Source organism: Peromyscus eremicus, chromosome 15 (assembly GCF_949786415.1).
Source record: "Peromyscus eremicus chromosome 15, PerEre_H2_v1, whole genome shotgun sequence".
NCBI lineage: Eukaryota > Metazoa > Chordata > Mammalia > Rodentia > Cricetidae > Peromyscus > Peromyscus eremicus.
In genome coordinates, this window is record NC_081431.1 from 32,480,488 (window position 1) to 32,502,073 (window position 21,586).

The 21,586-nt window shown below is 41.3% G+C and overlaps 1 protein-coding gene across 5 annotated transcripts in view; it reads left to right on the forward strand.

Moving 5' to 3' along the window:
* Dnm3 (dynamin 3) overlaps positions 1-21,586 on the forward strand; it is a 489,100-nt gene that overhangs the window by 334,180 nt on the left and 133,334 nt on the right. For all 5 annotated transcript variants that reach the window (XM_059280851.1, XM_059280854.1, XM_059280855.1 and 2 more), the window contains one exon: positions 12,076-12,185. In XM_059280851.1, coding sequence (XP_059136834.1) covers positions 12,076-12,185 — 110 coding nt within the window. The remainder of the gene's footprint in view (positions 1-12,075; positions 12,186-21,586) is intronic.

A 21,586-nucleotide genomic window follows, 5' to 3' on the forward strand; every position in this document is an offset into this window, starting at 1 on the left:
CTTACGCGGTTTCTTTCTAAGTGGAGCTCACTGGTTAGAGAACCCGGTGTGTCTCTCCTTCCCCTGACAGTTGTGTTCCTCTATGGTTTTGTTCCCTGTTCAACCCATTTAACCCATTCCACGAAGGTTCTGTCCTCCACAAAGCGCTGCTGACAGTGTTCGAAACTCTCCACCCTAGTGTGTGCAGTGCTTACCTTTTAATCCACATCTTACCGCGTTCGGTAGACGTCACTGGAACATTCACCATCTTGGCTTCCATAATGTTTCATGTTCCTCCTCCTTCTCACTCTGCTGCCTCTGCCTCCTTCTCTACTCCCTCCCTCTTCTCTCACACCTGTAAAGGTTGGAGTGACCTAGGCCCTTTCCCCTTCTGCCTCTCACACCCTCTTAACTCATCTGTCCCACCGGCATTCAACACCATCTATCTATATACGCCATTGTTATAATATGATGCTACAATTACATCCTCTGCTCCGAACTCTATTCTTGGCTTCATCTCCTTTGCTGACTTTCTGAAACAGAACTCTGCCCACACGCCCACATGCCCACATCTTTGCCTTTGTAATAGACCCTTCCTTTAAGCTGAAAGCATAGAAGTCTACTCTGGAGGTCTTTTTTTTCTCGCCATCTACCCTCACTCAAGTCAACTGTCCTCAGTGCCATTCTAAGTCCTGTTCTCTTCATTGTTATCCCACAACACAATGCTCTACTGTCACGTCTCTCTTTAGCTTTTCTTTCTCCAATCATGCTCTCCAAAAGATGAAAGGTGCATGAAATACTTAACTCTGACAGAGTCCTCGACAGAAACAGCCTAGGGAGGAAGGATGCATTCCGCCTCAGGTTCAAGGGATATAGTCCCTCAGGGCAGGCACAATATGGCGGCAAGGGCAGGTTTTGGCTGTGGCAGTGGGAACATGAGGTGGCTTGTTTATATTGTCAGGGATCAGAAAGTCGAGTTTGGACAGAGTGGGAAGGGGGCCTGGCGGTTACCCAAGGCCTGCGCGCACAGTCCACTCCCCTCAGCCAGGCCTTAACTCTGAAAGGTTCTATAACCTTTCCAAACTGCCCCACCATTAGAGACTGGGTGTTCAAGCACATGCAGGACACTCACATTAAAGCCATCACAGGTAGTTGTGAGTTCACAGAAAATAAATATGCACACAGCTGTCTCTATAAGAATACCTGTATAAATCATAGTTTCCTGTCAGGATTTATAATTGAGGCTTATTCCAATACCAACATCACACATAGATCACAGTAAGGAACAGATGGCCACAAAATATAGATTTTTAAATTAAAAAATGGACATTTGATTCAGAAGAAATTTGATGTTATTCAGTAGTCACATAGCATGTGTTCCAAACAATGCCTGAGTGCTATGAGTATGGTAAGAGAGTGAGCTGTTACTCACTCACATACTCACCGCCAGGGAGGTGAGACGGATGTGTAAGTAAATAAATGTGACGGCAAAGCAAGGCCAGCGACAAAGAGGTACAGGCACCAGGGGTGGGGGGGGTAGGGGTGGGGTGCCGATGGGAGTGGGAGGCTGGGGCAGGGGTGGGGGAGTAGGGGCGGGGTGCAGGTGGGAGTGGGAGTCTGGGGCAGGGGTGGGGGAGTAGGGGTGGGGTGCCCATGGGAGTGGGAGTCTGGGGCAGGGGTGGGGGAGTAGGAGCGGGGTGCAGATGGGAGTGGGAGGCTGGGGCAGGGGTGGGGAGTAGGGACGGGGTGGAGGTGGGAGGCTGGGGCAGGGGTGGGGAGTAGGAGCGGGGTGCCCATGGGAGTGGGAGGCTGGGGCAGGGGTGGGGGTGGGAAGGTGATAGGCTGGAATAAGGGGAAGCAGGTGGGCCATGACTCTGGTGCAGAGGAGACACACTGGAGCTTTCCTTCTTTTTTTTCTCACACCTCTCCCCCTCTCAAGTTCTACTGGTTCTAGTCCAGGGATTGTCTAACTTTTTAGCAAGAGCCACATAGAGGAAGAGGATGGGGGAAGGAGAGAAAAGGGGCGTAAGCAGGCTAAATGTCAGCATTTATATTCGCGTTGTCCCCTTTTAGGGCTGTCCTGGGTCTTGTCCTATCTACTAAATTCTCTGTTCTGAAACCTCATGTGAAGATGACGTTTTGCTGCTTCCCCACCCTTCCAGTCTTCCTGCCACGAGGCTCTTGAAAACTTCTAGATGAGAAACACTCTTTTCTCCTCTTGGCACCCCATGTTTCTCCATCCCCATCCTCTTCCTCGGTTCCCCTCATTCTCTTCTTTTTTTTTAGGGCTGAACCTCGTGTCTCAAATCCTGGTATCCCCCATTCTTCCTGGGATCTATTTCTGAACCCAGCAACTCAGCGTTTTACCAACCCTGCTTCTTAAATGAAGCAGATAATTTGCAGCAAAAATTGAACACAGGTTCGATTCCCCGTCGGTACGAATTAGACACGAGTCCTGGAGAAGGCTACAAGGGCTCCTGCTCAAAGGATGGAAATGCCCTCCCATCTGCCGTCTCTTCGTTTTCAGAAAGTTGTGTTTGTTTGTTTTCCTTCTTTCTAGGGATTGGTATATCGTATATTGGGTATATGGTGAAACCAAAGCAGAAGCAATCTTCCTAGGATGCCAGCAGAGGCATGGCAGTCTCAGTTCGGTGAGGACCGAGTTGGCACTTTCCTCCTGGTCATGCTCTGAGAGCTTCACAACCAAAGCAGGCGCTAAGCCCTGCTCCAAACCACTCAAAGGCAAGGCCGTTTGTTGTACAGCTGGCGTCAGAGCTTCTGTGTGAACCCCTCATGTCCTAACTACAAACCATGGGTCATTTCTTCTTTGCTCTGTCCCTCATGAGAATCCCCTTTCTGTGTATTTGTCCCTTAGAAAGTGAGGATGGATTGACCCACATGAGCATGCATGAGAAGCAAAGAGCACTGGTTCCTCCAGAGGAATGGAGCTTTGCACTTCTTCTGCTTGTAGCCCCACCTTGCTTCTGTTCTTTCCTGGGGTTTTATTTGGAATGTGTGTGTGTGTGTGTGTGTGTGTGTGTGTGTGTGTGTGTGTGTGTGTATGTGTGTGTGTGTGTGTGTGTGTGTGTGTGTGTGTGTGTGTGTTTCAGTCCCCTCACTCAAAAAGTGGTGGGTAGACTAGCCGTCATCATTAGGGTTGACGAAGGAGAAGCACTGTGGTTCTTGTCCCCTTGTTCAAAGCCTGTTCTTTGTGGAGACATGCTTAATCCAGTATTAGTGCATGGTCGACCAGCTGTCTTAGCATCATCCAGCCAAATGTCACCTAAAGTCCAGGGCTGGATCTCAGAAGGCACTTACAGGGGTCCCTCTACCCCTGTCCATGAGTCTACACTCCCTGGGAGAAGGGCTATTGACTCCCTTGCCAAGGAAAAAGGATGTGGGGCTCACTCAGCTCTACTTTTCCCTCTCAGAAAACATCGCTTCAAATTATGTTAATATCAGCAGACCAGAAAGCAGACGGATAAACCCAGAACAGTTCAATCGCCGCCACAAAGCACTTAAAGAGACTTCGCTAATTGGGTTGCCCCCCTTGCTTTTCTCCTTAGTATCCCCCTGCTTTTTCTAGTGTTTCTTTGCTGAAATGATAGGGGAGAAGGGGAAAGGAAGCTTTGATTTTTGTTTGCAGCGTGGTGACAAATGATGGAGGGAAATTTCAAACCATTCATCTACTGAGTTCTGGGAATCATCAGGAAGATTTTATTTGTACTATGCCTTCCTGACCCACATTTTCTCAGAGAAGTTAAGAAAAAAATTCTGCTGGATTTGTAAACAGAGCACTTTTATTAAAGCTGCACTTTTACAAATGTATGGTGCACTCAGCCAAAATAACACTTTCATTTAATACAAGTACCCAAAGGACTGTGCATGAAGAATGCTGTATGATTAATTCCTACTGTGAGCTGCTACAGAGTGAGCATAATTTCAGCTTTTGTGGCCTCTTTTATATTCACATGTGATTTAACATACACCCACAATAGTCAGCATTGAAGAATATTTGTCTTTGCATTTTAATGCCAGGAATCTGTATCATGTCATGTACTTTTTCTAGTAAGCCCATCACTGTTCCAAACTTAAAAGTTTCTTTTTTTAAAAAAAAAATATAAATTGCCTTGCCTTAGAACACAGAGAGAAATGAAGAAAATGTAACCATCAAACATTGGAAATATGATAATTTAAAGGGCTTGGAGCATGTGGTGCCATGCTGAGTAAAAAAATGTTCCTTCCTAGTAACTGAAAAAATACAAGACCCTAAGCATGCTATTTAGCTTGGCTTTAATGAAAATTTAACTCACAAGGTCCACCACTGCTGGAGGCTAGCCCAGTCCTTATAGACGTTAGGCATTTTCTCCCTTTCTTATTCACATTTGTTGCCTTTGGTTTTCTTGCATGGCTGCTCAAGTACTATCCCTCTTACTCATACCTTGAACTTCAAATCTCAAATTCAATAAGTATGCAAAGACTCTGAGTGCAAAGTGTAGGAAACTCAAGTCTGTGTAAGCATATGGTGCACATACACGTTAGCATGTGCTTCATGTAAACTGTTGTTACTTGTGAAGGGTTATTGATTAATGTTATTGATTTGCTTTACTGTCTCTTTACTAAGGCACAAAAATGGAAATTGACTAGATACTGCTAGTGTATTTTCAGAATGCTTGCTTGCTAACACTAGAATCTTCTCTGGCTACTTTAAATAGAAAAAAAAATTATTAAAGGAATAAATTGATCTGTGGACAATTATAAAAGAGAAGAAATTATAGAGGCTAGATTGAATTTCCAGGAAAGGGTCCCCATGGTGAAATGCAGAACCAGGGCTCCACCAGTCTGAAGGTTGCATTTCAGGATGGCCAGGCAGACTGCTTGGAGGAAGTAGAAACTGAGGCAGATTCTGAAGCCAAGAATGAAGCATCTTGTCCAGTTATGGTGGGAGGTGACCAGAGTTGCCGGCTTTCTTTGTCATACCAGTGAAGATATGCCATGTGCGGTTCCATCCCAGAGCCTGAGTAAGTACAGGGGCTTACCCAATTTCCCCAAAAGCTGACAGCCTAGACACTGTGGCAGTTCCATGGCCTATTAGGAGACTCCATTCATTTTTCATGGGTAGTTTCTTTAGCTCTGGAGAATAAATCTGAAGAAGTTCACTCAGCAACCCCCTGGTGGACAGATGTTCCTTACCATTCAAAGTGTAGCTCTGATTAAAACAAGGAATTAAAATCCATATAAAAAATGAGCAGTTTATATCGTGCACTGCATATGTACATCTCTATAGTTGTAACTTCTTCAATAGCAATAAACACCAGATTCTGGTTTTCAACAGCATGTGAAACCAGCATTTTGGAATCTTCAATATTTTTATAGCCTCTTTGTCTTCCTTTGGTCCTTTGATTGTTTTATAAGTCAGTCATCATCTCTGAGTCCCTAATCTAGGCTAAGCACTGGGCCAGCCCTGAGGCGACTTCTTACATGTTCAACCGGCAAGTGTCTGCTGGATGTCTACTACGTTGCCAGCACTAACGAGGAGATGCTTTCTTTTTTTCCTCGAAGAGTGAATGGCATAGCAGCAAAGCCCGAGAAATGGAGAGGAAGGATACAGACAATGATGAAAACAATAGCAGCAAGGCTTTGCTCCGCCCCACAGGAGTTTATGTTCTAGTTAAAGGAAGACCATACACACACTTCAACGAAGCATTTGGAGACTTAGAAAATAAGACAGAGATACAACATGTATAGTAGAGGTCACGGATGCTAGTGCTGTGAAGAGGTCAGACTTAGATACAAGGAATCATGGAAGCAGTTGAGGAAGGCCTGAGGGCAGCAGACCTGTCAGCAGCCTGGCTTCTCCTCCCTCAGAGCACGTTATGCCCTTGTGAGCTTTTAGCAAGTACATCATAGCGTCCAATCAGATGGGCAGGGTATAACAAGAGTAGCTTGAATTGGAGGGTGCAGGGAATTGTCTCTGAGGTTCTGGTGGCGGGGGGGTATGGATTTACATAGTCAGAGATCATAGCCAGCTACATAGAGCTACCTCATGTGGAAGACCTGAAGAGAAGAGTCCAAGCAAGTTTCTGGCAGCTAAGGAGCAGGGGAAGAGCTCTACCTGTAAACTGCAGAATTAGACTGGCAGGTAGGCCAGACTGCAAAGGAAGTGTGTAGAAATCTAAGCGATGTGTGTGTGTTCTAGATGCATTTCATGAGCCTGCCTGGGAGTCAACATCAGAATTAGATGAGAAGAAAGGATGGATTTTCTCATGATACCAGCTCTGCCATAGTCAGGGTTTCTCCACTCTTAAATCAATTAATATATTGGACATTGGTGACAAAACCTTTTCTTTGCACTCATCTAGAGTGCTAGCATTTCTTAAGAACAGAGTCCTTGTATGCTTTGTTTTTGAATTGTTATTGAGTGTATTTGGAGTGTCATGTGCAAAAGTACTAAGACTTACGTGAATCAAGTTAAGTATATTGGTCTAGATTGGAGAAATTTAATCTAATAAATTATATATGCCTAAAATACCATAAAGCCACTTAAAATTCAATCTTTGAAGCATGAAAAACAAGTTTTTATATCACATTGGCTAGATATATTTTAACATAATGGTATAAGTGCAGTGGGTAGCCAATATAAGTAGATCAACTATGTTGGAATCTTATTTGTGATTTATCACCAACAATTAAATGTTAAGCAACATCTTAACAAGCAACAATGTGATAGCTGCTAGACATAAACATAGCATGGTCCTTGTCCTCAAGGGGCTTCAATCTACTTGAAGAGGCAATATAAACACCAAAAAATTATATTCTAGATATTCTGCAAAAAAATGTGGGAAGTTTGAGAGCTAAAAAAAGAAGTGTATACCATTCTGTAATCGGAGTTGGCTTTGTGGGGGAGCTGGTCTCAAACGGTCTCTTCAGTGCCTCAGATACTTGTTTCCTTTCAGAAAAGGAAGCATCACTAGCAAATCAAAGCAATACAAAGATAAACAAAGAAATAAACACGGCCTGTCGATCTAAACTTTGTATAGGTCTAGTGGTCAAAAGCCATGCCAATCAGTTAGGCTTCTGTGTTTAGTCTTGATTCCCAACTGCGGGATTGAGAAACATCCAGATGATTAGAAAGACATGCTTCTGGGAGTGTCTGGGAGGGTTTACCAAGGGGCAAGGGGGAGACCCACCCTGAATACAGCCTGCGAGTCAAAACAAAATGAAGGGAGAAGCAAAGGGCTAGCACCTCCAAAGCCATAAGCCCACACAAAACCCTTCTCTTCAACTCATTTCAGGTCAGGTATTTTGTCAAAACACCAAGAAGCTAAAACCACACCTTATAGCATTTTTTAAAAGTAGATTTTTTTACTTAATTCGTAAATATGTGTGACTGTCAAAACTCAACACTTGCTTTAAAACCAGCATTTTAAAATCAATGTGATGATATTTATGATACATACTATGGAACTTGTGTTCAGTGCTTTGCTAGGCACTGGATAGGAGTGAGAAAGAACTCATAGTCCCCAGTCTCCTGGAAGAGTTTTGTTGTCTTATCATAAGAAAATTGAACTAAGGCCACTTACATACAATTTTACAAGTTATAAAACTCAGTTTATATAAATTGCTAAGTGAATATACACTTCCTAACACTTTGCATACATAGGAACTATTCTTTCACATACCGAATCCTCTACTTATACCCACTATGTCCCCTTCTAGCAACCAACTAAATGGTGCTTTACTAGCTAAGGCCACAACTGGGCACTGGAAAACTCTGATTTCGAGTTCAAGGACCACACAGTATGGCCATCCTACAATCCCCACCTCTCTTCCCTTATGATGCCTCTGCTACTACTCATCATTCACTTACTTGCATCTCAGGTCACTCTCTCTAAACAGGAGATGCACTCCTTTAGATGTATACTATTTCTCCTGGCTTTTGCCCAGTTACTGGGAAAGAACACTAAGTCTCTTATGTTCCTTTTCTCTTTGAACAAATCATCTCTCTCATCCAGGATACCACATGTAAATAATGCTAGCGATCTTCTTGTATTGAGATAAGAAAAAAGTACTGTTTAAGTATGAAGAAAAGAATGATGTCACCAAAATGACAGGTCCTAGAAGCTTTTGAAAATATGCAACAAGTTCCTTTAAGAATGACATTAAGCTGGGCGATGGTGGCGCACGCCTTTAATCCCAGCACTCGGGAGGCAGAGCCAGGCGGATCTCTGTGAGTTCGAGGCCAGCCTGGGCTACCAAGTGAGTTCCAGGAAAGGCGCAAAGCTACACAGAGAAACCCTGTCTCGAAAAACCAAAAAAAAAAAAAAAAAAAAAGAATGACATTAAATGAATCTCTAGAATTTTATATATGCTTCTACCTCAAAATGTATGCACAATAATAGCATTTATATTATCAAAAGTTTAAGTCCCTTTTACAGCAAAAGTATTCTCTACTTCATTTTTCTTTGCAAAAGGAGCCCATTTGAATAGTATAATAGGTTGGATAGTCTGAGTTCTAAACAAATCTTCACACTAACTTTTAACATAATGCACTTATAAAATGAAGGCATCTCATATAAGATATACTAGATTGAAATGAATGGAATAAATAACACCCATTGTATCCACTAAAACAGGAGAGATGGGGGGTGACAGACATAGCTATCGGCTAAGAAAACTTCACAGAGTGGGGCTTGATGTGGACTGTAAACATCTTGGTTGAAAGGGTAACTTAGGTTGTGTAGTCTTGGGGAAGGCGAATTTCATGATGGAATTTGTCGTTATTTGTGGTCATTGACACAGGGTCTTGCTATGCAGTCCCAGTTAGCCTGGAAGTCACAGTATAGAGCTGGCTGATCTCAAATTTTCACGGATACTCTTGCCTCTGCTTCCCAAATGGTGGGATTACAGACATTCATTACACGGGGCTGAAAATGAAGATTTCTTAAAGAAAGTAAGGGAAATTTTGATAAATTAGGATGGGGCCAATTTGTAGCTGTTTGAAGATAACACATTAGTGTGTTTAGTCAATATTCTTACATAAATAATGGAAAGCCATTGAAATCTTCGAAGAACTAAATTCTCACCCCGGTGATGTAGATACCAGAGACCTGGAACAGCATGCAAAGTATCAAACAACTTCAAGCTGTGTGATGAAGGAGGTGAAAGAAGAAAACACACCAGAAAGGCTGAGCTTAAGAAAGAATATTCTGTCAGTCAGAGAGACTCCTTGAGTAAATGGAAGTAAGGAAGGAGATGATGAGTGCATGAGGCTGAGTGCTGTTAATAGAAATCCCATGAAAGCCACATGTCCTTTGTACCTTCAAAAGAAAATAAAATAGGCAGGAGAAATTAGGTTTAATAGTGCCCCAAAATATTCATATAATTGTAACTGAAAATTAACATAAAATATTGATGAGACCATACAATTTTCATTTGTTAAAAACACTAGTGAGATTGTTGATTAAAATTATTACTGGTGAGCTGGAGAGAGGGTTCATTAGCGAAGAGCACTGTCTGGTCTTCTAGAGGACCCGGGTTTAGTTCCCAGCACCTGCAGTGTGGCTCACAACCACCTATAACCATAGTTCCCGGGATCTGATGCCTGCATCTGGCCTCCATGGTATGCATGTGATGCACAGACATACATGCATCCAGAGCACCCATATGAATAATTTTTTTAAAAAAATAAATTCTTATTGCTTCATACTAAATCTTTGGAATCAGGCGTCTGCCTTATATTTACACATATCCCAATTTAACTAGCTACATTTCCAGTAGTTTCATAGCTGCCAGTGGCTGGTGGTGATCATGTTGGACAGTGGGTTATTAGAACTGACAGGCTACTTAGCAAGTTTCTTAATTAAGTTGGTGCTAAGTCTCACTACATTTTAGAAATTATCGTTCTATATCTCTTTCCCTAGCCTTTTTGTTTAAGCTCTTTGAGATTCAAGATTTTTGTTGTTGTTTAACCCGGACCCCGAACCACCAGAATTTTCAGACGAACCCATGATGTATTGCTTCGTTCCTTGATGTTGCTGCTGCTCTGTTTAATTTTGTTTTACTTACAATTTAATTACCCAAGTCAGTCTAAAGAAACTGTCTTCTTTTTCGGTCTTAAAACTTGTGATTATGAAATAATGAAGCACCATGTCCTCAAAAACCTTAGATAAATATGGCATTTAATTCTTCTTCTTTGGGAGGGAAGACTGTACTTTTTCCACCTCCCTGTCTGCATCTGAACGTTTTCCCCAGTGTCGAATAGCTGATGTAAACTTGCTAGACTGTCAGTCTTCTCAGAAGAATGCAGTACAAAGGGGGGCCTGCTTCTATAGAACACAAGCCAAGGACATTGTGTTCCATCTTTACAATGAAATGCAGATTTCCTATTAAAAAGGCCAATCCATCATTTCAAAAGGTTGAATAGGATGGTGCATTAAAAAAACCCAGCTGCTTGAATTTAGGGCATTGAAAACCATCCAATTTAAAAAAAAAAAAATGTTCTCTGGGTCTTAAGCATTTTCATTTGATTATGTATTGGAGAGGGTTTTATTGAATCTAGTCCGGCCTCTTAGAATTCTGCCCTAAAATAGTTTGACAAGTGTTTTAAGTAAGTTGGACTCGGCTCTGTTACCTCATTTACTTGAGTAATATATTTTGCTATTTAGCATATCCGTGCATTTATGAATAAATTATTACTTTTATACAGGAAATATTGAAATGGGCTCACAGTGCTCCGCTCCTGCATGTTTTTCCTAGGCCTCCTGCACCCCTGCTGAGTTTCTTTTATCTTTTTTCATTGCTTTGAAGGCTTTGTTTGCCAGAGCGGCCATTTTGTTTTCCAACCAGCTTCCTTCAACGTTTACAGCCTTTTCTTTCCACTGTCTTTTTGTAGTTAAGTATGGAGGCTTGTTTTGTTTTGTTTTGTTTTGTTTTGTTTTGTTTTGTTTTTAGGGGGAAGGGGCCCCTCTGATGTACTCTGCTCAGTTTTTCCCAAGCCAACACTGCACAGACTGTGCTCCTGAGCCATGAGCTCTCCAGCAGCCTGTATGCTGCAGGAGGAGCAGCGAAGCCCCCAGCCAACATGGATGTGGGGGGCCTGGTTCCCATAGGCAACCATAGATGTGTGCTAGAATTAGAGCTATGAGTAAGTGCTCCACTACTCAGGGGTCTAGTTCCTCCTCATACTGAGGACCACTGTTTAGCAATTGATGCTAATGTGACCTGGTAATAGGTTTTTACCAGGCTTCCGATGCTGAGCATTTGCCTCTTACCTGTTATAGGGGTTGATAAGCATTTATTTATACATTGTCCCTGGGCCAGTCTTTAAAAGTGTTTCTTAATAACTCTGGCATTTGGTGTGTTTCACCAACATGGTTTGGTCACACTTGCAAACCTTACCTTTCCAATATCCATATTCTTTATAAAGAATTATCTGTTTTAAAAGAGAACTTGGGTTAATTAATATGAATATAGTCCTAATGGGTTTTTCTTCCCCAGTGAGCTAAAAAATTCTATGAGTTGTGTAAAAGAATCCTTTTGTGTACCTACATGACATAAAGTTAGACCCAAATGAGGGAATGGTTTTCTGTGTTTTATCTCAGTTTATGGGGTATTTCATACCAGGGTCCTTGGGCTTCCACACCCCCCTGCCAATGTTGGCTATCAAAACTGCTTAGGCTGCAAAGAAAATGGGAAATGAAATCCATCTGGCATTTCTCATTGAATTAGGACCAGAACATTTTTGTTAAATATTAACAGATGGCTAAATTCTTAATATCAAACTAACATTTCAAAACATCTAAGGGACCCACATGAGGGGGCAAGGATAGAGGAGCATGTGTTCTCTCCATCTCAGAGTCTTTCCCGTATGTACCCCTCCCCCACCCCAGGCTTTCAACCCATGTGTTGAGAATCCCTGGACTCTCCCATCTCAGATAACTTGTATTCCTTGGTAGCTGGTGTAAAAGTAGTGTTTGTTGGTGTCAAGGTAATGTAATCAAGCATTATCAAGTGGTAGCCAATTTAGGAGGTGTGTTGCCATTGGTGTGATCTTTTATTAAAGTCCTCTCTTTCTCTCTCACCCCTGAATAACAGGAAAAAGAAAAGAAATACATGCTTCCACTGGACAACCTGAAAGTCCGGGATGTGGAGAAGGGCTTCATGTCCAGCAAGCACATCTTTGCACTCTTTAACACAGAACAAAGGTAAGACAGTGAAGCCGCTTTTGTGTTAAAAATTTTTCTCTCACATTTTTTTTCCCCAGTCAGGATCTTAGGTAGCTCAGGCTAGCCTGGAGTTCATTCTGTAGCCAAGGATGGCCTTGAACTCCTAATCCTCCTGCCTCCACCTCCCCCAAGTGTTGGAATTACAGGCAAGTTCCACTGCACCAGTTTTCCTTAGGCTGGTTTTGTATTTTTAACATCTACTATGGGTTATAGCTTCAAAAGATTAAAACACAGAGTTGGAATGATCTTCAAATTCTGTTTTATTTCCTGGTTTTCCAGTAGGCGCTGAAATCTTGCCAAATCATTTCTTAAAGCTGCATTTTATTATCTTATGGTCCTCCTGATCTGGGTTTCTTGTCTACAAACTTACTAATCCTCACTGTGGGCTTTGTTTGTTTGTTTGTTTGTTTGTTTTATTTTGTTGTTATTTTTTGGTTTGGTTTCTGTTTTTGTTTTTTGGGATTTTTATTGTTTTGTTTTTGTTTTTTCTGGGGAATGAGGTTTTAAAACGACTGTACAGAAGCTAAAAAAAAAATGGAGGGTAGTGGATGACTATTTTGTAAGTCAGAAAGCATAGTCTCAATGTTCCTTTGACTTTCTTAAGATCACACAGCTCAGAGCTGAGCCCAGAGGTGGGAGCTGAATCAGGCCTTTGGTCTACTTCTCCTTTCTTGCATATTCCTCATGGTATTTTTCTATTCTCTCTTCTGTTGCTGCCAGAGAGCATCAAAGCTTGACTTAGTACTACCCATCAGCCATCACTTGGTGCTATGGCTGTTCACTAAAACTAAACAGTGGAATTAAACAATGAACAGATGGAAATGGACTATAGTCAAACAAAAACAATAAAGGGGGTGGGTTTTTTTTCTAAATTTTCCCTCAAATGGAAATGTTACAGGAAAAATCTAATTTGTGTAAGTTAATGAGAAGTGAGTCACCAGGTGGCAGGGTCTAATTCTAACCCATGTTTCCTGGCTGCATTTCATCTTTATTTAGCAATAAATGAAGTTACTTGATTAGGTTCAGTGACGAGCCCAGGGTCAATCACACAGTTAATCAAAACAGCAAAAGGAGACTTCTTCCTAAATTCCCAGTCAGTTGCTCAGAGTGACTCAGAATACAAAAATACTTGGAAAAACCACAAGAGCAAACCATTTAAAGAATCAAGGGGAAAGAAAATTAAACACCACTCTCCAGTGAAATATTGAAGTGGGATTTTCCCCCCTTTGGAGGACTTGGTGTTATTTGAAAGTAGCTTCTGTGAAAGAAAAAAAATACCACTGAAAATGATAATGAATAGAAAGACTTATTGGTGCAGCAATGATCCTCGGGCAGAGCTCGGGACTGCTCAGGGCTCTTTTGGGGCTTCAGAGAATGTGAAGATCCCAAAGTCATTATACCTGTGTGCTCTGTGAGAGTTCCACCAGACTGGAAGTCAAGCATATTGTAATGCCCTATCCAAAAGGGTTAGTTATTAAAGAGATACAACTGTGGGTATTAGAAAGTATGAGAGTCACCAAAGTAATAGTCTAGGTTTTAGAAAACCTAGATCTGGAACCTTTAAATTCTCAAAAAGATACTGAATTCTGCCACTCCCCAGGGACTTCTGCCAGGACACGGATGCCCCAAGCAGCTTATTGGCCAACATCTTCTCCTTTGACATCTTGAGCCCTTTGAATGGTTTTTGTCTGCCCAGGTCTATCAGGACAGTGTTGATCATAAGTGGGTGTCCCTATCCTGTTTCTGATTCCAAAGAGAATTATTGGAAAGGTTTTACATTTAAGTCCTTTTAGAAAAATACCTGATATCAGATGAGGAGCATTCTTTGTATTCCTCAGTCCTAAGGTTTCTGTGTACACTCTCAAATCAAGGCAAGCTGATTAATTTTGTCAATATCTCCACCTTCAAGACTACTTGCTTTTTTCCCCCTATCATCTGCTTGTATGATGAAACACACTGTTAGGTTTTCTAACAATGAATCATCATCCTTGATCTCCTACAGGCATGGCGGAACATATGTGCCATGAATTCCTGACTTAAAATTGTTAGTATTTTATTGAAGGTTTGCAATTATGTTCACAAGAAAGACTGAGCAACAAATGCCCTTTGTGTACAGCCCTTGGCAGGTTTGAGTAGCAAGGTTCGTAGCTTCATAAAATCACATGGCACTAAACCCTAATTGTTCTTTGGAACATTTTGTTTAAATCTGGGATTAACTGTTAATTGGCTTTTTGGTAGAAGTCACTGCTAAAATCATCTAGCCTGGAAGGTGTTTTTAAAAGATATTTTTATTAAGTATTTGAGAATTTCATATAAGTGAACAGTGTATTTTGATTATATTCCCCTATTACCTCCCCAACTCCTCCCAGATCCATCCCCTATCTCCCCACCTCTTACCAATTTTGTGTAATTTTTTATAACCCACCAAATTTATTTTGAGCTGCCTATATACAAATGGGCATGGGGCCATTCACTGGAGCATGATTAATCTACTGGGGCCTCACTTCTAAAAATACCTGGCTGTCCTTCCCCCAGAAGTTATCAACTGTCAATAACCCTTCAGCTGGGGACTGGGGCTAACGAACCACCAATACCAAAAGGTGTTTTTGGCAAGTAGACAGCTAACTCTGACTTAAGCTATTTAATGATTGCACACTGTAGAGATCGTCTATGTTTTATTTGAATCAGTTTATGTAAATTATATTTTTTCTACGAAATTCTCCAATCCATTTATTTTCAAATAAGTTAGCGCTAAGTATCTTATTGTTTTCTCATTTTTAACATCTCTGATGGATCTAAGATTTGGCATCTTTATCTCTAATATCAAACTGTACCTCCTTTCACTCCACTTGTCAGAGTTTTGAGTTACTTTCAAAGAAACAGCTTTTGACTTTTTATTCTTTATTGTGTACATTTTTTTCTACTTCAATAATTTCTTTTTCATTTCGTGCCATATATCTTCTTCGTGTTTACTTCGTCAGTCCTCATTTGGATGTGTAGCTCATCAGCTTGTACCCTTACTGTCTTCGGCTGCTTCCACAAATATTGGCTATAATATTTTCATCAGCATTCAATTCTGCCACTAAGTCTTCTCCGTGTTTTTCTCTTCCCTTTGAGTTATTCAGAAATGTGTTTTACGTTTCACAATGCATAGAATTTTGCTGTTTTGTTGTTGTTTGTTTCTAACTTAATTGTATTGTGGTCAGAGAATGTGGTCTGGAACATTCTGAATTTTCATAAGTACTTCATGCATGTTTGAGAGCATGTCTTCACTAGTTAGAGGTGCAGGTTTCTGGGTCATGCTTGTTGATTGCATTATCTGATCTATGTTGTCCCTATCCTGTTGTCATCTTGACTAATTCAAACCCTCAACAAGGGTATAAGACAGCTACTGTGGATTGTATTTCTCTAGGCTTTAAAATATTACTGTGAATGAAACAGGAAACAACAACAACAACAACAACCTTGAATGTAGATTACTTCCCAGAGGGGACTGGCAAGGGAGACAGTTAAAAAGTTACAAACAACTATGTTCACAACCTCTTTGTTGTGGATTTGAGTATTCTAGCAGGTCTGCCCATTGCTGGTTTGTTTTTTGAGGATAGTCTATGCTTTTGTATCTCTCCTCCGGTGAGAGAGAAGGCCCAGTGCCTAAGAGTATCTACTGCTCTTGTGGTGAACCCAAGTTTGGTTCCCAACACCCATATCAAATACCTCACAAGTGCCTGTGACTCTACCTCTGGGGGATCTGCCAGCACACTCTAGCCTCTGTGGGCACTGCACTCATGTACAAATTCACACACAGAGATACACATATGCACATACACATAATGAAAATCAAATCAAGTCTTAACAAACAGAATCCCTAGTGATCTTAAAGAGCAGTGTTGTAATAGTCTTTCATTTCTCTCAATGGGCTTTTTTCTTAAAATTTGCTTTGTATTGTGTCAATGTAGTATGTCTTCTGGTTAATTCTTTCTCCATATGCCTTTGTGCTTCCTTTGTGAGCAACCTCTGTTAATCTTCAGTGTTTCTCTTTTAGTAGCATATTCCTAGGTGTCTTTATCTCAAAGCTAATATGAAATCTTTAGGGTGGGGGTTAGTGACTTTAGCCCATATGTATTTTGTAATCATCACTGAATTATTTGAATTTAATTTGAGTGTCATTTTTAATCTTCGTTGTGTCTTTCTATATGGTACCCACACACACACACTTCCTGACCTCTTGGTTTATTCTTCTCAAGTTTGGTAGTTATACACTGTATCTATTCTTTTTACATTTTTAATACTGTGACATTACTATTTATCTTAAAGTTGTAAGTTAGTCTTTCTAACCTTTCAAAAATAAACTGAGACATTGTGATTCCAATAACCCTCTCTGATTTCCACATTGTTGTTGCCAGTATTTGAATTCCGCCTTAGTTTTTCCACTACTCAAGGCAATAGAATAAACCACAAACATGCATATGATGAGTGTGTAGACTTACTGACAGGATTACTAAGATTGCTCACCTTTCTTCTTGCGTTAAACCTATCTTTCCTTTTGGTTTGTTCTCCACACTGAAGTCCGTCCCAAAGAAATCCTCACAGTTAAATCCTTCTTAGTTAAAATCTTCAGGTTCCTGTTTGTTTCCTTTAAAATGTTTTCATTTTGACCTCGTTTTTGAGTAGGGCTTTCACTGGACAGTAAACTACAAAGCGACCTTCGTTCTATCCCTTATGCTGAAGGTCTTCCTCCTCTAGGACCTACTTCAGGCTTGCTCTGGAGAGGCTACCTGTCAGTCCTTCTCTTGTCCCATTTTAAAGCTAATCTGCATTTTCCTACCAGTTCCTTTTCAAGACCATTCCCTACCAGATCATTTTTATCTTTAGTATTCTGAAATTTAAATATAATTTGTTTGTATAAATGTATGTTGTTTTGTGTTTCCTGCTTGAGAGTCATTGTACTTCTTAATTCTGAGGGCTCAGGACTTTTCAAAACTCTGAGATTTTAAGTTTGTTGTCTCTTTTCTTGTACCAGGCTTTTTTTGGGGGGGCCACCAACCAGCTCCAATATCATGACACAGAGACTTACTAGTTTTGAATGCTCGGCCTAGCACAGGCACCTTTCTGGCTAGCTCTCTTAAATTAACCTGTTTCTCTTTATCTACCTTTCAGCTTGGGGCTTTTTACCTTCTTTTCTTTCTGCCTGCATAGCTTCTTTTTCTGCTTTCTCTATGACTGGCTGGCTGGTGGATGCTTGGCTTCTGGCCCCAGGCCTCTCCCTCCTTCTCTCCTCCTCCTCTTCTTGTCTCCTTCTTCTTGAGCCTAGACTTCTCCTCCTGTTTATTCTCTCTGCCTGCCAGCCCCGCCTATCCTTTCTCTGCCTAGCTATTGTCTGCTCAGCTCCTTGTTAGACCAATCAGTTGCCTGAGGCAGGCAAGGTGAAACAAATGCAACACATCTTTACATAATTAAGCACACATTCTTCCGTCATTAACAAAGGCAGTAGAAATAACTGTAACACACCTTGGCACAGTTAAAGTACTATTCCATATCATTCTTCCCTTTCTTGTTTCCTTTATAAATCCCGTGTAGATACATGCTAGAGAATGTTTGTCTTTCCCCTGTGAATTGACACTCCTTCTCCCCCCCCCATTCATGTGCTGCTTATCTTTGTGTTTTGTTGTAGTTCACTCTTTGGTACCATTCCAGTTTAATTGACTCAGTTTTGCTCAGACCACAGTAACTTGCCAGTTCTTTTTCTTTGGTAGGGACTCATTTTTTTTTCTCCAATTCATTTTTACCTAAGGATTGACCTTTGGAGGGTCTTGACTTTCATATAAGTTCTAAGGTACTGTTCCCTGTTCTTTTGAGGACATTGACCACCTTTGGATCTCTGAAATGGATGTCATCCAACAGCAAAACTGGAAAAAGTCTTGTTTTCCTTTTGGTGGGGTAGTGCTATGGAGATGTTAGGGTTTTGTTTGATAGTTTTTGTTTTCTTTCTTTTTTCATTTTGGAAAGGGCTTAGATTTAATAATGCTTTAAAATTTTACATATCTTATGGGAAAGGGGTTTTAAAATTTTCATTCACTCACGTTGGTTGAGATGATGAGTTTTTCATTATCATAAGGTCATAGAAACACAAAACTGCGTCCCTTGCCGGGCGGTGGTGGCGCACGCCTTTAATCCCAGCACTCGGGAGGCAGAGCCAGGTGGATCTCTGTGAGTTCGAGGCCAGCCTGGTCTCCAAAGCGAGTTCCAGGAAAGGCGCAAAGCTACACAGAGAAACCCTGTCTCGAAAAACAAAAAAAAAAAAAACAAAAAAAACAAAAAAAACAAAAAAAACTGCGTCCCTGACTTCTGCTAGGGATAAGGGTTGTAGTAACATGGAAGGCCAGTCTGGGCCGCAAGATATGTACAGACCACTAGGGAAGATGATCAGCCCCTCACTCTCTCATCTCTTCCGATTCTATTCTGTTACCCATTCAAAAGTGTCTGCTAATCAGTTCTTCATTGTTGTCCATGCATCTCTGTATGAGTACTCTAAATGAAACAGAGGGTGTGATTGTGTTTTGATGACATTTGCAATTGTCAGTGAGTGTCCTATAGATCCATTTTCTACTGGTCAATAAATACATAAAGAAAACAGGAAGAAAAATGTAGTCTGGTTAAGAAACTATAGTGCATGAAACAATAGACTACAGTGTGTCTGGCCACACTTAACAGAGTAAGTCATGGTGTGTACTCCTCTCTAGTGGTTACCCTGCAGGGCTGAAGTAACAAGAAGCACAGGATAGACCCACAAGTCAATACGGTTAGCACTATAGTAGGCGGCCTTTCAGTGGCTCATATCATGAATGCATGTCGAGGAAACAGAAAAGACTCTCCCAAAGAGAAAGTAGCATAGGTCAAAGCGATTGATGGGAAATGCTGCCTAATCTGTTGCCCACCTTTTCTAGAGAAGATAAATTCAAAGCAAAGGGAAGCACAAGTGAAAAGCATAAGCATTTCCCTTTTGTTTCTGTAGGGTTTATCAACTTGGGCTTACCTTGTAAGCATATGGGCTTTGATGCTCCAAGTAAAGAAGAAGCCATGTATTTGTGTATTTATCGAAGTCCAACTTCGTAGGTAACTTAGCTGCTCCTCAGTCATCTTTTCCCACTCGTATTGATGCCGAGGCTCTATTGCTAAGTTTGCTTTCTTCTGAAAGAAGACATTACAGTAATGGCAGTGTTCTCTTTCTTTATCTTTAGATCAGCGGTTCTCAACCTGTGGGTCACAACTCCTTTGGGGGTCACACAACCCTTTCATGGGGGTCGCCTAAGACCATCAGAAAACAGATGTGGAATCATAACAGTAGCAAAATTACAGTTATCAAGTAGCAACAAAAAAAAATTTTATGGTTAGGGGTCACCACAACATGAAGAACTGTACTAAAGGGTCGCAGCATTGGGAGGGTTGAGAACCACCACTCTAGACAGGTAACTTGGTTAATTAAGAGAAAGATCTTCTAAGTGTCTCTCTTGTTTTATATTTTTCACTCCTGTCTTCCATAAGAACAGACACACAGAAGGCTCACAGTTAGGAGTTCCTGTGGGATTGTCAAAGCTGGTAACAGAGTAGGGATGCTAAAGTATCATGACTTGCTAGAGTTTCCTGGGGCTTTAGAAATAATCTTGTTTGTCCTCTTCTCCTCATAGGTTAAAGATCTAACATCTTAAGAGGTAGATGATCACAGAGCCAGAACCATACCCCAGATTCAGTATCTCCTAGCCACTTCAGATACTGTAGTTTAAATGTCAACTGTGGGGAGTGCACTGGAATCCCATAGATGTCTTTAACTAGACTTTTCCATGAAGAAAAACACTGGAAAGTTTTTCATTTCTTGTTCAGGCCCTGCAGTTTGCTCTCGGGTCTTACACATGTCCATGGAATGCGTTTATAGTCTCCTTTTTAAAGCCCTGTGTGGAACTGGCCTGCCTTCCTGCTACACAGTTCCTGAAAACCCACTTTAGCCCTTACTGTTCATGTTGCAGCGCGATTGCTAGCTCATTCCCTTGCTATTTCAGCTCTCCACTATAAAGTTTAAAACAGTTTCTCTGTGGTTCCGCATCATTAGGTGGGTGGGAATCGATACATTTACCCTCCCTTTTTAAAAAGCCTTAAGTGTCATAGGGAATTAATATGATCTTTATGAGTCTAGTGACCAGATTTTAGAGCCATTCTAAACAGGGCTCCAGTGCTAAGAGTTTTATGAATGGAAGGATTTGTTACTAGTCACAACGACTCCAGGGCTTGAGAAGAGCAAGCTTCACATCCAGGCTGAATTATTCCACCTAAGCTGCAGGTAAGAATATGCAGTTCCCAGCCATGTTCTGGCTCTTTCAAAGATGACATCTTCAATACCTGGGGTGCAGACCCACCTGACCCCTCATAGTATTCTGTTCTCACATTTATTGCCTTGCCATACATCACAAGTTCAATCTCAGGGAGAGGATTCCTAACCTTCATTGTGGCGTGGTCTAAACCATGGATTGGAATGTTCCCTCGGGTTTTGTTCCATTTGAATTTGCTAGGAATGCCATGCTTCCTTTCAGGGGAAGTGTGTCTGCATAATGGCCTCACTGTGCTGGGCTTCACCCTCCCCAGGCAGGCCTTCAGCTTGAAGGTCATGCTAAGGCCCATTTGGACCCAGGTATGCCAGCTCTGATAGCCATCTGAGATCTGTTTCTGTCTAAGGGGGTGGTAGGGCAGCCCCACGGTATTTTCTGCACACTCCTTGGGGTTGTCGAGTTTTGTTTTCTTTTCAAATAAGGCGTTCTTTCTTTGACACTGCTTTGTAGCTCTGGTTCAGGATATGGTTTGTTAATAACACCAACTATTTCCATTTGATTCCTCCCCCCTTTTCCTATAGAAAGTGATTTTTTAGGATGTCTCACTGCTCCACTTTGTCCCAGCTTGTTGCTGACACCCAATAAATGTCAAAGAACGCTGTCCTGTAGTTCCTGCATGCTCTTTAGGTGTTCCGAAAAGAATAGCCCTTTATTCTCATTGTTGGATGGGGTATTTTTCCACTTGTTAGTTGAAAATGACGTTGGGGTCAGGTTTACCCATTATAGACCTTTATGGCTGTGTTTCTATATTAAGACATGCTTCATGTTTAAGTTGCTTGGGAAAATGCTAAATTAAATGAACATGCCGTGCAGAGAATGGTTCACAATGCGTGCTCTAAAAGGTTATGTTTCACCTGAATGTGGTTGAATGCCATGTCTCTGTTAGAAAGGAAGCTGTGGCACTTCTCTAGGTCAGGATGGCAGATGCTCACAGTTGATGAAACTTTAGCAGGTCTGCATGCATCACACTTCCTCTGGATTAGAAGTGAAATGTTACACAGG